The sequence below is a fragment of the Otolemur garnettii genome, unplaced genomic scaffold (assembly GCF_000181295.1).
Source record: "Otolemur garnettii isolate 467f Iridium unplaced genomic scaffold, OtoGar3 scaffold00016, whole genome shotgun sequence".
Taxonomy (NCBI): domain Eukaryota; kingdom Metazoa; phylum Chordata; class Mammalia; order Primates; family Galagidae; genus Otolemur; species Otolemur garnettii.
In genome coordinates this window covers 16,319,641-16,336,193 of record NW_003852411.1, presented here as the reverse complement: position 1 = coordinate 16,336,193, position 16,553 = coordinate 16,319,641, and the positions used below count along the sequence as shown (strand labels likewise).

General features: G+C 42.9%; 1 protein-coding gene across 1 annotated transcript in view; it reads left to right on the top strand.

The window, feature by feature from the left end:
- BRINP2 (BMP/retinoic acid inducible neural specific 2) overlaps positions 1-16,553 on the top strand; it is a 115,153-nt gene that overhangs the window by 54,375 nt on the left and 44,225 nt on the right. Inside the window, exon 2 of the mRNA XM_003785684.3 lies at positions 6,813-7,154. Within this exon, the coding sequence (XP_003785732.1) occupies positions 6,889-7,154 (266 nt within the window). The 5' untranslated portion in view covers positions 6,813-6,888. The remainder of the gene's footprint in view (positions 1-6,812; positions 7,155-16,553) is intronic.

Sequence of the window (16,553 nt, the reverse complement as noted above, 5' to 3'; positions counted from 1 at the left end):
TTATAAAAACAGGAGGTTTTACATCAAGATGTTGTGGATGACAGGAACAAATAACACTTTCTGTGATTTTTTTTTTAACCACTGACACCCTTGGATTTATTCAAGAAAACAGCTCTTCAATAGAGTTGGCCAATTAACCACTTAAATGACTTGAAAACTTATTTAATGTCACTGCCTAATCACTTTATGAAATGTCACTGCTCCAGCAGGCAAAATTTCTCCTTTATATCTCACTTTTCTTATGCTTCATTCCCTTTCTGAAACACAAAGCTTCCTTCCAAAGAAGACTAAAATCTTAATGCCTCTCTCCTTCTCTATGTGCCTCTTATGTTTGCAGAGAATTATGGAATCTCAGCATTGGGTGGGATCACAGGGATCATTTTCCTTCATAAATCACTTTAGTGATGACTAAAGTGAGGCTCCCAGAGGGAAGTGACTTGCCTAAGGGTGCCAATTTGTAAGTAGCAAAGCCTTTTCTTTTTGCTGTAAGTCATATAATGGGTGCAGTGAAGTATAAATATTATAAGATCTAGGGGAGGTGGACCTGGATCTGCCATTGAAATACATGACCTTATGCAATTCACTCACCCATTTTTATCATCAGTGTTTTCATTTGTTATATGGGATGATTTTGTTTGAGTATGAAGATTCCCATTGCTGTTGAGTTCAAATTTTATTCCATGGTGGTCCAAAAAGATACAAGGAATAATTTCTACACTTTTAAATTTGCAGAGGTTAGACTTGTGTCCCAGGATATGATCTATTTTGGAGGATAACTCGTGGGCTGATGAGAAGAATGTATATTCAGTTTTATTCGAGTGAAATGTTCTGTAGAGGTCTGTAAAGTCCATTTGTTCTAGGGTCAGGTTTAAGTCTAATATTTCTTTATTTAGTTTCTTCTTGGAGGATCTATCCCAAACTGTCAAAGGAGTGTTAAAATCTCCAACTATTATAGTGCAGGAAGATATCAAGTTATTCATATCCATTAGGGTCTGCTTTATGAACTGAGGAGCATTCTGGTAGGATGCATAAATGTTAATTATCAAAATCTCTTCATGTTGGGTGTTTCCCTTGACAAATATGTAGTGACTTTCCTTATCTTTCTTTATCTTTGTGGGTTTAAAGCCAATTGTATCTGCTACTAAAATTGTAACCCCTGTTTTTTTCTGGTTTCCATTTGCCTGTATTATACAAGTCTACCCCTAAACTCTGAGTCTATTTTTATCCTTTAAGGTAAGGTGAGATTCTTGCATACAGTAGATATCTGGTCTGAGTTTCCGTATCCAGTCAGCCAGCCTGTGCCTCTTTAGAGGACAATTTAAGCCATTCATATTAATTGAGAGAATTGATAAGCCTGGTTGTGTTTTGGGTGTCATGATTTTCGAATATCCAGTACAAACTTATGATTTAATAAAAAATAATAGTAAAAAAAGATAAAAGGGATGATTTTGTTATCCATGTTTCCTAAGTGGTCACTGCCATGGAAACATGAAATGATTTATATGGCATTTATTAATGATAATTAACATTAATAATTTTATTAATTATAATAATATTCTCCCACTTATGCTACCTTTTGTCTAGGTTTGTAACCATAGCTTAGCCTTATCCTTTACTTCTCCAAGATAGAGCCCCTCCTCTGCAATCATTTTCAATGAGGAAACCTCTGTTTCTACATTACTTGCCAAGATCTAATACCCCAGCAGCTGATGCCCCAAATCCTAATTACCCTATCTTTGACTCACCTAGCATAAATGGATATTAAAAACAACAGGTGATGCAAAACAATCATAGAAATATCCTTAGTTAGGTAACAATCTGAGAGTGCTGGAGACATGATTTGTATAAACGCCACCATTTTGAAAATGGTACTGGCTGCTTCTCATGCGACCTGTCCTCAATTTTCTGTTAACAAAACTGTGACTCATTTAATTCATGGCTTAAAGAGCAGATTTAAGCTAATGCACTCAGCAAAGGAAAACCCGTGACTTGCTTTACCTGTACCTTTGGTGCAAATCTAATTTATTATTTGTTTAGGTGTAAAACTGTCTTACGTGTGGTCTAAATAAGTGAAATCATTGGGCTTTCGCAAGTAAATTTATAATTCTTTTCATCAAGGAACTAGCTTAGCCATTACTTTAAAATACTGCTGTTTGGCTGGAGGTCTGCTCACACGGTCAGCTTTAGGACAAGAAGGACAAAATGGAAGCATGATGGGGAAGGTGCTAATGGTTTTATCCTGCTGCCTGTTAGTGGGGCCACCAGTTATGGTTTGCCTGACAGGCTGCTGTTACAAAATTTCTAGTGATATTATTTGTGGAGCATAAGCAGGAAATGGCCAAAAGCTGTTCCCCTTTAAAAAGCCTGATTTTCACACAACTGTCAATGCAGCAATTATTTTGTCTTTTTTAAAAAAGGTGAAGGAACACGTTCTAGAAATTTTTTTTTTTTTTGAGAAAGTTTAGAAACCTGTTTAAAACTTCTCTTTCTTAAAAAAATATTTTTTTAGTCAAAGTGTCTTCAGATCCTGAGGAAAACCAGTGAAGCGGAAACTGTATGATTCCAAGGCCAGGTTTTTCTGAGGAGCAGTCAGCGCTGAATGCCGACATTCTTGCTGTGCTCAGCAGAGTTGGCCCGGCAATCAAAACCATTTGATTCTAAAGCTGATACTCTTATAACCAGGCAGGTTCTAGCACATTGTAAGCTCTGAAAAAGCATAATTACCAACAAAAAATGACAAGAAGCACGCATTGGCTTAATATAGCTCCCTTCTTTCAGAGAGCACGCTGCTTTCTCACAGGCATACTCTCACCTGTCCTTAGGAAAATCTTGACCAGTAGGTGAGGGAGTGGCTACTCCTGTGGTGTTAACAACAAGGGAGGCCAATGCACCAAGAGTTTTTGTGGCTGGGCCAAGGCCACGTGTTGTCATTAGCTCACAAGGACCCCTCAATGAAACGCATGTAAATGATTCAGCAAATATTTTTGAGGACCAACTATGGGTGAGTGGAGAAATTACAAGAACAAAGCCATGGCTTCTGACCTTGACGGGTCCATAAATTACCTAAAGACCCAGCTGAGTTAGGAGAGGTGATCAGTATCACTCTGCACAAGAAACTGCTCCTCCAGCTTCTTCTTACCCAGAAAATACCAGCTGATCATCTTTGGGGAGCATGAAGAACCCTGGCCCACATAAAGGCCAGGCTTTAAGTAGAATGGGAGAGGCTACAGTTATCTTTTATGTGTTCGCATTATTTCCCTACTGCTGTGTAATAAATTAACACAAACTTACTGACATCAAACTGCACAGATTTATTATTTTATAGTCTCTGTGGGTCATGGACGTGGGTACAAGTGGACTGTGTTCTTTGTTCAGGTCTCATTGCACTGATAATCCAGGTGTGAACTATGGAAGCAGCTCTCACCCAGGGCTCAGGGTCCTCTTCCAGCTCACTTGGTTGTTGGCAGAATGTATTTTCTTGAGGTTGAACGTGTTTCCCATTTTATTTCCAGCTGTCATCTGGAGGTTGCTCTCAGCTCCCAGGGCCTATCTGTAGGTCCTGCTGCATGGCCCGGAGGCAGCTTACAGGATGGCTGTTGGCTCTCCCCCCGACCAACTAGAGCTTATCTCTTTGATGCTTCACTTTCTCCTACAGGCTCACACAGAAGGATATGGGAATCTCGGGGACCATCTGAGAATCCTTTCTTCCACAGTGTCTTCCCACCCCATCCTGTGTTTCTGTCTTGCTGTGCTGGCTACCTTAGCCTCTAGGGTCAAGTAGCTGCACTTTCCAAAATGAACATCTTCCCCTTCCCTCCATCAGTATGTCTCCAAAAATAAATAGAGCAACATTTCAGAAAAGGAATGAATCACTGATGGTAGAGTTTCAGGTAATGTAATAAGCGTTTGCTTTTGTATTGTCAATGCTTAGCGTTGTGTCTGGCACTGAGAGGCGTTCTCTGTTTATGCTTCTTCAATAAATGAATGTGTTGAATGATTAAATAAGAAATATTTTGGGCATCCTCATCAGATTACATCCATATTACCCCTCTCTCTATGCAAGCCTGATTCTTCTTTTTAGTTTTGAATCACATTTTTTCCCCCTGGTAAGGCATGCTTATTATGAAACACTTGGGGATTTTCCTTTTTTCTGTGATTTTATTTTTTATGTTTAACTTTTTGCCCCAATTGGAACTAATTTCCCAAAATTATGCATAAAATATTCCATCTCCCATATAATTAGTGTATGATGCTTTTCTTCATAGACTAAGTTCTTAAATATAATAACATTTAGTTCTGAGCTGTCGATTCGATGTCATTGATCTGCTGTTCAATCTGTGTGACAGCATCACCTTTTTTAATTTTGGCAATTTTATCATGTTTCAAGGACTGGTAGAGCAGGAGTTTCTGCCTCATTATTCTTCTTTAAGCTCCTCTCTCAACTAGTTCATTAAGCGAGGATCCTTCTGCCTGATCTAGCTCCCTAGGCCATGCAGCTTTCTTTGGCAAGGTTGGGACATGGAGCCAGATCAAGGCTTATCTCTACCTCTGCATTTTCCTAGCTCAACTCCTCTGGGTCCCAGTAAAATAAAAACTAAAAATAATAATGTCCATGGAACAAGCTTCTCATAAGAACTGAGACAACTTCTAAGAATCAGCAACTACACAATAGGTGGTCAGCACCCGCTCCCTGGAGTGAAAGAATGACTTTGAACATGGGCCCCTCACCTTTCTGCTCCCCATCCTTCTGAACAGGGACTGCACCTCTTTTGAATGTGTCCAGTATGATGCTGAGGCATGTGATTTCTCAGGTTCAGGCCAACTTTTAAGCTGAGAGTATCCAGAATAACTATCTGGTTCCACCCTCTGTGCAGCCTCTTTGAGACTCACATTGATCTAAGGAAGTTTGGTGATTGTTTTGAACTGGAGCCCATCAAGAGTGCCTGAGGCAGGAGATGGGGAGGTCTCCACCAGGGAGCATGAATCAAGTGCTAAAGCCCATGTTGCCTGACCTTTTAGGATTCTGGAAGTGCCAGGGAATTGACACCCTTTGCCTCGTGCTTGGTAAGCCTATCTCTGGGCTTTGGCAGTCAGAGAAAGTTCTCAAGCCATGAATTACAGGTGCTAGAGGTTGGAGGTCATCCTGGCAGGTTCTGGCAAGAGGAGATGAGCAGATTCTGACAGCTTGTTCTAGAAATTAAAGAGAGAAGAAATGATAATAATTCTTAGAAGCCCCACAATTCTGAACAGTTCCTTGCATCTGCCCAGTGGTTTATCAAGGTGGCCAGCTATCCTTAGACAAAGTGCAGATGCAAGAAATCAGAGGCCTGTGATGAATCACAAGACAGCCAGAAATTTTGAAGGCCAGAATCTTTTTTCCTGGCAACTTCCCTCCAACTCAACAGGGCAGGGCATGCACTCACTTACTCATCCTTCAAGAAGGGTATCTGAAGTCCTGCTCTGTGGTCTAAGGACACAAAAGTCACAGAACAGTCAGGTGCAGCCCTGCCCTCATGATACTCTCATGCATGTGGTGAGGAGAGAGAGCACGATAACCTTGCATGGGTGATATTCTCTGACGATGCAATACAGCAGTCTGAGTACCCCAAACCTGATCCCTATGTGACTTTCATCCCAAGAACATATCAGATGTTCCTTGCTGGACGAGGTCTTAGATATTAACCACTCAAGCTTCTTTATTTACTAGAGACTGCCCTAAACCCAGAGAGGGAAGTGATCTGCCCTGGTTCACCCAGCTTCGTAGCAGTAATGGGACTTCACTACATTTCCCTCCCCCCCCAAACTAACTGTATCCTTTGATGGCAGTAATATAAGTATTGGATTATGAGACCACAGGAGGAAAAGCAGGTGATGTTTCTGGAAGACAGGCAGGGAGTACAAAAAGAGGGGTGGAATAGACTCATGGGGTGATCACTGTAAAAGTATAGTTCATTATATTCGTATTTGCACCACCAACTTTCAGCTCTGAAATAATATTTACACTTTTATTATAATCCTGGTTGGAGAACAATTTTTCTTTAAAAGCTCAGTCTGATGACAAATGAATCTTTCCAGTGAATTCATAGTCCCATGAGGTTCTTAGGCTGCCTATTCCAAGAGGAGAATTCCAGCTTCTATTTCATCCACAGATTTTGGCTTAAAAAAATATTTAATTTTTCTTTTATTGAAAAATGTCTTAAGAGGAGAAAAAAAGAAAGCCAGAACTGTCACACTGTGTATTCTTAGTTATTTTACAAGCACCGAGGGCCGCCACCCTCTGCGGCAAAGCCAGCACTGGTGGCTGAAGGGACTTCACTACTATTCAACCTCACAAATCTCCATCTGAAAAATAGAGTTGCTAGCTACTCGCATTAAGTCTCCAGAGACAGCGCACAGTCTGAGGCAATCACAGCAAGAAATGGAACCTTTTTGAGGGAGGACGACAGAAACAGGTGTTGCTGGCTGAGTCAAGGTGGGAAGCAAATCTAACACGAGGGTTGAGAGTCAGAACCTCAGAGTTCCAATTCTGGCTTTACCACCGAACAGCTGTGTGGACTGTCTTTCTCTCTCTAAGCTCGTCTTCTGTAGGTAAATTGCTGTCAGTAGCGTTCCTCCAGAGGTTTGCTTTAAGGATTAAGTGAAATGATATACACGGAGCCCTTAGTTGACCACCTAGGACCAAGTTGAGTGACCAGGAGAAAGGATTTCCGGACCGGGCCCTGCCCACTGTGTGTATTTTGGACGTTCCCAGGCTAGGGGCCAGGGAGGTAAGACTCGGTGCCCAAATGACATGGCCTTTCGTCCTTTTCTAGCTCCGAGCCCTGGAGGAGCCGCGCAGAGGGGGAGAGCCTGGCGAGAGAATGAAGAAACCAACCGCGCGGGGGAAGCATGAGGTGGCAGCGTGGCACTCGGTTTAGAGGGCTCGGGCCGGCGGCCCCATGGACAGCGCTGCTGGCGCTCGGCCTGCCCGGCTGGGTGTTGGCGGTCTCGGCCACGGCGGCCGCTGTGGCCCCGGAGCAGCATGTCTCCGCGGCCGGCCAGCACCCCCTGGACTGGCTGCTCACAGACCGGGGCCCCTTCCACCGCGCTCAGGAGTACGCTGACTTCATGGAGCGGTACCGCCAGGGTTTCACCACCAGGTACAGGATCTACAGGTGAGTGGGACCTCCTCCTCCACCGAGACTCGGGGCTCCCTTCCCAGCCCCGCGGGCGGCGGGCCGGCCACGCCAGCTGGAGCTCCCTCGCCCTGAACTAGGGGTGAAAGCCCTGGGAGCATCAGACGGGGGAAAGAAGCCTACCATGTTGGTTTTTTAAAAAAGAAAGAAGAAAACACATACAAGCTGGAAAACCTGCTGATGCCTCCTGGGGAACTTAGCAAAAGGCTTTCTATTTATAGGCTGTGCTGCTTATAAATTGAGGACAAATCAGGCAGCGTGGAAGCAGCATGTGGCCCGTGCTGCCGTGGGAGGTCAGAGTCAAACGCTGGGGCCAGGTTTTAACTAATGGGTTAGATAATTTTACGAGTTGTAATTACTTAGACATACAGATGAAGGAAGGGCAGCTCTAGCTCCGGCTTCGGAGGTCTGGGGAGGTTGGCAGGGTCGGGGACAAAATCTACCCTCACCCTTGTCAGCGCCACAGCTTCCGCTGGCAGTCCATGTGACCCCGGCCCAACCTACTGTCAGATGGGATGAGCCAGGCACGTGTTCCTGGCTGCTGGACCAGCACTTCAAAGGTAGACTGTTCCTCCAAGACCTTACCTGGGGTGACTCAGCCAGCCTCAGGGCTCCACGAGCACCTCTCTGAATTCAGACTTCCTTGATCCCTCTTTCCAAGCACCTTTCTCCTCCTCATCTTTCTTTTTCTCCTCACCTTACCCGAATATTTAGTTAACTCTGGGAGCCTTGCTGATTTTTTTTTCTTCTTAGAAAGACATTTATTTTCTAATTACAAATTAGTTTTTAATGCAAAAAGGCGTGAAAAAAGCACAAAGAGAAATGAAACCCACTAAAGCACCTATTCTTTTAGCGTTTAGAGGTTGCTATTAACATTTTGGCATATGCATGTGAGTATATTATTAATAATGTTTTTGGGCCTCTGGCTGCATGTAATACTTGGCATGCTTTATGCAAATTACTTCATTTAATCCTTCCAATAGTCCTATGTTGGGAGAAACAAATTCACCTCTTTTTACAGATGGGGAAATCGAGGCCCAGAGAAGTAAAGCAACTTGCTAAAAGGCACATGGAGCCAGAAATAGCTCCTAAGTTGTCAGAGTCCAGAGTCTAGGGTCTTAAAATATATTTAGACATTTTTCTAAATTTTTCTTTCTCTGGGAGTTTTTTAACATCTGTAGTAAGCACAAAACCTGTTTAGGTTATGAGGGATCTTAGAAATGAGATTTTAAGAGCATTGAATATAGCCCTGGGGGATCCCCAAGTGACGAGGCAGCAGCCTTTTATAGTGGCTGTCCACCTAGGTTATGATTCCCAGGCTGGGGTGCAGATCAAGCGGCAACATCAGATATTTGAGGGGCTGGCACTTCGTGGGTGCAGCGATCTACAGAAATAAGATCCTGCCCTCAGGAATACCCTGCCCCACTCTCCTCTCAGGCCATTTCTTCCTACTATGCTTAGGTCCAGTCTGGTCCTGGAAGGGATCTCAGTTCACATTCCCTGCTTCTGCGGCTTTGGTCTTCACCTGTTCCAAAGACTACAGCAGAAATTCACACAGAGTCACTGAGGCAGAGGCCGTCAGCTAGGCTAGGGGGTGGCAGTGTTAACACCTGCTCAGGTAACAGCAGATGAATAGAAGAGATACAAAGCAGAGCACTCATTTGACTTTCAGTAAACATCTCAGAATCCAGACATAAGCCACCATGAATATTCTGGAAGGCAAATTCAGAGTGATCCTTCTCTTTAGCAAAGTTTCTTTTTCTGTCTAAAAAAATATACATAAAATCCACTCTAGAATGCGTTTAAGCAAAGAATCCCTCCAGTCCAGTAAAATAAGATTTAATTTACCTTACACTTTTCAGTTTATCCCAAATCTCACAGAAGCACCATCATCACCAAAAATAGCTTTTTAAATGTGTCTTGGAAGTGAAGTCAGGCTAGGAATCATAACACCGCTCTCCATTTCAAGGACTATAAGAACTAGGGGAATATGCCATCATTTTCCTTCTTCCCTCAGCCCATTTTTCTTGTCGTCAAGCTCTAGTCCCAAGTCTGGATAGCCCAGCAGCCACTTAACGCCTGGACGGCAGAGCTGGCCCGCGGGGAGTGTCTGTAATCATTTCTGCACCATCAACTGTTCTATCAGTTGGTAATGGTTTTCTAATCATTTAATGTGACAAGCCCTTATACTGTGCCATTCTGTTTGGCTGGGGTCAGTTACTGCGCATGAACCTATACTTGGGGAAACAGTAACCAGTCATTCTGACAGGAAGTCAGTATTCTGATTTGTGACCCTTTGGTGGGACAAAGAGAGAATGGTCACACACAGCTGCTCTGGGAACATTGTGGGAGTGCTCCCTATAGTTATTAAGCAAAATGTTGGTTTCGTGGACACATGGAGGGCTCTACATTATCCTGGTGGGAATTCACTCTTATCCCTTCCCATTTTGAATCTAGTGGTAATTTCCTCTGAAAAATATCAAGACTTTGCTTGCACTGATTAAAGCAGGTCACAGAGAACTAGTCAAACATACCTTAATAGTCACCCCCAGATTTCTCTCCTATTACCCAGAAGGACAGAGGGAGAAAACAACTTACAGACAATATCAGAAATGCTTTGTGGGGAAATATAGGGTCTCAGATATAACTAATGGTTCATTTCATTCTTTAAGGAAGCTTTTGGGACCTAGCAATCAGATGGTATCCATATGTGCCTTCCATATGTGAAGGCGAATGGACCGTGAAAGGAAGAACGAGGCTTGCCAATGGGGCCAGAATATTTGCTACAGAATCACTTGAAGGTCTCTCACACAGCAGGAGAGAGACTTCCTTTCCCTTTTAGCTGTTGAACAGATCCATAGCTCTTGAGCAGCAAGGTTGTAATATTAAACTCCAAGTTCTACCTATCTATTCTTATTTAGATAGAAGAGGGTGTTCTTACTTGGAGAGGATGAGTAGTGATTCTGAAATAGCTTCTGTCTCTCTAACCAAGGATGCCCAGAGATGGTTCTCTCCATTACAATTTGTATTCCTGTGGGCATAGGTGGTTAAGAGTGAAGATTCTGGACCCAGATGACCTAGGAGCCGTTCCTGGGGCTGTGGCTTACTAGCTGATTGGACAAGTTACTTAGTTTTTTGGTTCCCTGTTTTCCATATTTGTAAAGTGGAGACAATAACAGGGCCCACCAAAGGGATTGGTGTCAAAATTAAATAAATGAATTGATGCCAGGCATTTAGGACAGTGCTTAATAAATATTACCTATTATTAGATTGTCCTCAATAAATATCAGCCTATGAGTAATGGTAATAAAGTGAGAACTATGGTGCTATTTTGCTACAATATTGGTGGAGGGCTTAGCATTTGACAACCTATGTTAGAATGGGGAATAATTGTTCTCTTTCCTTCCTTTTTAAGAGTATATTAGTCTTTACAACCCTAGCTCTTTGCTGCAGGGGAGGGATGCAACTAAATAATGTGTCTTCTCTGGGACACTTTTACTGGCCTGTGGGCTGCTAGAGAGAACAGTTGGTTCCAGCATATATTAGAGTTGTTGTGGGTTGAGCACTTGCTCCTAAAATCTGGGCTTGCTAACTAAGTGAGCCTTCCTTAGTCATGCCCTTCAGAGGCCAGGCACTGCTGGCTCCATAGTCCCAGATGAAATGCAGTCTCAGATGGCACCAATAAGAGAAGAGAGACAACATGCACTCTGGCTAAGCCCACCTAGATAGTAGGGTGGACTTGGGCATCTCACCGATTTTCAGCAGTCTTTTAAGTTCCATCGAACAACCTCTCAGCCTGGGCTTAAGCCCTGCCTGACCAAGATCTGAGCCATCAGACCACTTCTCAGACTTGTCCCTTCATAGGCTTGTAGAAGGAACTAGAAGAGCAGAGATCCTATCTCCAGTTCCATATGTCACCTCCAAGATTCTCCTCCCTTGCTCCATCCTATAGTCCCCATTGCAGTAAATACCCACAATCTCTAGTAGCCACCGTAGGAGGGGGGATTAGTATCTAAGGTGGTGACAGAATTACTCAAGGTCAAAGAGGAAGCCAGTCACAGCCAGGAACAACACTCAGGGCTCCTGACTTGAAGTCTCCTGCTCATTACTCTAGACCATGCCACTTCCCAGTGACTGGTGAGTGCATCTTCATCGTAACACGCAGCCTAATCAGGCACCTAAATTGAGCTGATGCAAATGTAAATATGGTTTCTCGAAACACTCTAGCAGTAATGTTCCATTCTCTCTTTGCTACAAATCAAAGTAATGAGCAGTCTGGTTTTTTTTTTTTAAATTTCTTTTTTGTATTAAGGTTTTAATAGAGAGATAATCATGGGATTGGAAAAACTCCAAGCTGCTATGATGAAATACTTAAAACTCGGAAAGAATAAATTAAAATTAAGAAAGAAGTTAGAAATCATATGGAACAATGAGTATAACGTGATGGTTGGGAGGGAAGGGAGGTGAGGTGGAATTCTAAAACATTGACCTTAGCCACTGTGACCTTCCTCTCTATCTCCCTCTTTCTGGAAAGGAGGGGTCTGGGGATATATTAGCCGTCTTTTGGGAAGAAAACATAATAAGACAAGACACAAGTAAATATCTTCACAATGTCAAAAGGGACATTGTATTCTGTGCATATTTTGGGAAAAGTTTGCAAATTTCTAGAACCAAAGTAGGACAGAACTGAAAACCAAGAAGGTGCGGGGCAGGCTGGGGCAGAGTCCAGTGATGTGGTGAATGATCGCAGTTAACCAGGCGACAGGACTTTTCAGAGGCACCAGAGCAACAATCCCAAGGAAAGACAATCTGTTTGGAAGTCATCAGGGTGAAAAATAAGATTTGGTGGTAGCTTAGATGTGAAGGAAGTGAGAAAAAGGAAAAGCCAATTTTTTTTCTCTTAATTCTTTATTAAGTCATAACTGTATACATTAATGCATTTATGGGGTACAATGTGCTGATTTTATATACAATTTGGAATGCTTACATCAAACTGGTTAACATAGCCTTCACCTCACTTAATTATTGTGTTAAGACATTTATACTCTATTCTTAATAGTTTGACATGTACCCTTGCAATATGCACCATAGGTGTGGTCCCCCCAATTACTCTTCCTCCTCCGTCCCCTTCCTCCCCTGTCCTCTTCCCTCTTTCATCCTGGACTGTAGTTGTGCTTTATCTTTCATACAAAAGTGTGGGTGATTATATATTGGTTTCATAATAGTATTGGGTATATTGGATACTTTTTCTTCCATTCTTGAGATACTTTACTACGAAGAATATGTTCCAGTTCCATCCATGTGAACATGAAAGAGGTAAAATCTCCATCTTTTTTAAGGCTGCATAATATTTCATGGTATACATATACCACAGTTTGTTGATCCATTCATGGGTTGATGGGCACTTGGGTTGCTTCTATGACTTGGCAATTATGAATTGGGCTGCAATAAACATTGTGGTACAAATATCATTGTTATAAAGTCATTTTTGGACTTCTGGATGTATACTTAGTAGAGGAATTGCAGGATTGAGCAGCAGGTCTTACTTTTAGTTCCCTAAGTGTTCTCAAAATTTCTTTCCAAAAAGAAAGTATTAGTTTGCATTTCCACCAGCAGTGCAGAAGTGCCAACATCTGTACTTTTGGGATTTTGTGATGTGGGCTAGTCTTATTAGAGTTAGATGATATCTCAAAGTGGTTTTGATTTACATTTCTCTGATGATTAAAGGTGATGAGTATTTTTTCATGTGACTGTAGGCCATGCACCTGTCTTCTTCAGAGAAGCTTCTATTCAAGTCTCTTGCCCACAATGAAATGGGATCACTTATTCTTTTCTTATTAATTAGTTTGAGTTCTCTGTGGATTCTAGTTATCAAACGTTTGTCAGAAACATAACCTGCAAACATCTTCTTCCATTCTGAGAGCTGTCTGCTTGCCTTACTTATTGTGTTCTTGGCTGTGCAGAAGATTTTTAGTTTGATAAGATCCCAGTAATATATTTTTGGTGTTGCTTTAATTGCCCAGGGGGTCCCCCTCATAAAATATTCTCCCAGGCCAATTTATTCAAGTGTTTCCCCTGCACTCTGTCCAAGTATCTTTATAGTTTCATGTCTTAAGTTTAAATCTTTTACCCAGTGAGAATCAATTTTTGTTCATGGTGAAAGGTGAGAGTCCAGTTTCAGTCTTCTGCAAGTCCCCAGCCAATTCACCCACCATCATTTGTTAAATAGGGAATCTTCCCCCAACTTATGTTTTTGATAGGCTTATTAAAGATCAAATGACAAATGGCTGGGTTCATCTCTTGGTTCTATGTTCTGTTCCATGCATCTACCTCTCTATTTTTGTGCCAGTACCATGCTGTTTTGATCACTATAGATTTATAGTACAGCCTAAAGTCTGGTAGCATGATTCCTCTTGATTTTTTTTTTATTTCTGAGTCATGTCTTAGCTATTTGATGTTTTTTCTGATTCCATATAAAATGAAGTACTATTTTTTCCAGATCTTTTATGACAGTGGTGCTTTAATAGGGATTGCATTAAATTGTATATCGCTTTGGGTAATACGGACAATTTAACAATGTTGATTCTTCCCAGCCATGAGCATGATATATTTTACCATTTGTTAACATCTTCAGTTATTTCTTTTCTCAGAGTTTCATAGTTCTCTTTATAGAGATCCTTCATGTCCTTTGTTAGATAAATTCCCAAATATTTCATCTTCTTTGGCACTTCTGTAAAAGGACTGGAGTCCCGTCAAGGGTATCCAGATAGTGTCAGAGGAGATGAAACTCTCACTCTTTGCTGATGATATGATAGGATACTATACCTGGAAAATCCCAGGGACTCAACTACAAAACCCTTAGAAGTGATGAAGGAATACAGCAGCATCTCAGGATACAAAGTCAATACTCATAAATCAGTAGCTTTTATATATACCAACAACAGTCAATCTGAAAAGCCAAATATTTGATCCATGCTGCTCAACATGTAGTCACTGGGCCAGCCACATCAGCATCCCTGTTAAAAGTGCAGAATCTCAGGCTTCACCCAGACCTGTAGAATCAGAATCTGCATTTTAACAAGGTGCCCAGATGGACAGGCCTGGCATTAGAGCTTGATGAGGGCTGCACTGGACCACACTAAGTGTTTGGAGATGGAGAGGGGATAAACACGGGCCAGGGTGGAGCAGCGGAGAAGACGTGATGGGAAGGCAGCTTCCCCTACACTGCATTCGAAGCAGTGAGAATATTTACAGGAGATGTTACCCATGAAATAGAATAGTAGTCAAGGGAGGTTAAATTTAGGATTTATTAGTGCCGAGGCACCTGAACTCATAAGAATAGGTACAGCAGCTGGGAGAGAAAGTTTAACAGCAGAAAAGGCTGGAGGGCCTGGGAGCAGCCTGCGGGGGCCTCCCGGGAGACGCGAGGTGAGGCAGCAGGTAGCAGCTTGGAGGCAACTGCAGGAGGGGCTGCAGAGCTGATTCATCATCCGGGCCACGTCTCATGGAATAACAAATACTGATTCGGATAAACAGCGAACCCTGGGAGAGGCACCATCTCCAATTAAGAGATCACAGTCCGCATAAATAAACGGCAACCAAAGGCAACCTCAGTCTGCCTGGGTAAATCCCAGAGATTTCGGAGGCGTTTGTTCCAGCTACGGAGGGAGGGAAGGGCAGCAGCATCACAGGGCTGCGGGGCTCTGTGGGGGAAGCTGTGCTTCTGGGGGGAGGTGGGGATGGGGAAGGGAGGAAGGTTAGCTTTCTGCAAAAACCATGGAGCCCTGGAGTAAACTGGGTCATCTCTGAACATCTCACTGGGTTAACGTAGTGACTGCAAGGGAGTTTGTGGAGACGGAAAGAGAGAAAGGCATGGTGCGCAAACCAATATTGTGATTTAAATTAGAGCAAAATTAGAGGCAATGTGGCAACAATGAGCTTGCCATCCCGCCCACAGATACTATTTCCCGGTCCTCAGCGGTGAGGAGCAAGAGAGGGACAGAGCAAAATGTTTGGTTGTTGCCTTAATGAAGAGGCCGGGACTGGCTGAACACGCAGCCCCTCTGACATATAAATACCCCATCTAGTAGGGAGACCCAGCACAAGGTGTTTTCGACCTTCACACAGGGAATTTGATTCTAGAAGTGTTTGAGTGATGAGTCCCAGCATGTCCTCATCCTTGTGCAGAATTCTATTTCCATCTCTGCCATGGAAACACACCACACCAGCGTGGCAGACCCACATGAAGACCATGTTATGTGCACACAAAGAACTGAATGAAAAAGTGTTCTGCTCCCTCGGCGCAAGGAGACGCAGCACATGCACAAACAGCTATAACTCAAGAGCATACGCAGAGACCTATTCATTCACTCAATAAACATTTCTGAGGCCAACTTTGTGCTTATTATTCCATTAGATTCTGATTATAAACCATGAACAAAGTGGACACAGGTTTTGATCTTATGCAACTTACAGATAAGTACCTTTGAAGCAAGTGCTAGTTTACTCTGCACAGCAAGGTCAAGGGAGGCTGGAGTAAGAGGTGATGCCAGGTGCCTGGAGACTCCCGGTAGAGGCCATGAACAGGAACAGTGCACCCAAAGGCCAAAGAGTGCAAGATGTGGTTGAGGAACTGACAGCCAGTCCCATGTGTCTAGAACAAATGTCAAAAAGTACATCACTATGTCCCTCCTGTCCCTGTTTCTTCCCCACTGGTTACTTCTGCCGTCCTCCATCCCTCTAAAATGCCAAAAGTATCTTTTAGACATTGATTTCTGCTAGGGTGCAGTATTAAAACATGCTCAGATGGAGGGGAATGCCGTTCTCCAGCATTAGGAGTAAATAAGATGAAGGAAAAATAATTGCATGTTTAGAGAAGGTAGAACTAAAGGCAATTCCTTCCAGTTCTGCTTTGGAAAGATGGAGTATGAAAACTCACCTGGTGAGAAAACATTAGGCAGCGCTTTCAGGGTCTGTATGATTTCTGGTTCACATACAAATTTGGCGTCAGTTGTACTTAGGAAATTGAATTCAGGCTAAGTTTACCACACCAGGCATTCACTCGATCCTCTCACAAGTATTTATGGAACATCTCCTTTTGTGAAAAGCATTATTCTGGGACCTCTAGCAGGATATAAAACATTGAGAAAGCAGGGGCCTCCTGATGTCTGGGAGGTCAGCAGTCTGGTTTGAGTGACAGCATACACACCAGACAGCGCACTGGAACGCATCGCATCAAGTGCTGGGGAACAGAGACGTTGACATTGAATATATTCTCAACGACTGATGGGGAGATTTGGTCCACAGACGCCGTGTCAGATGGATTCTTCTAAGTTCCTCCAGGACACAGTGACTCTTGCCCCAAATTTTCCCCACATC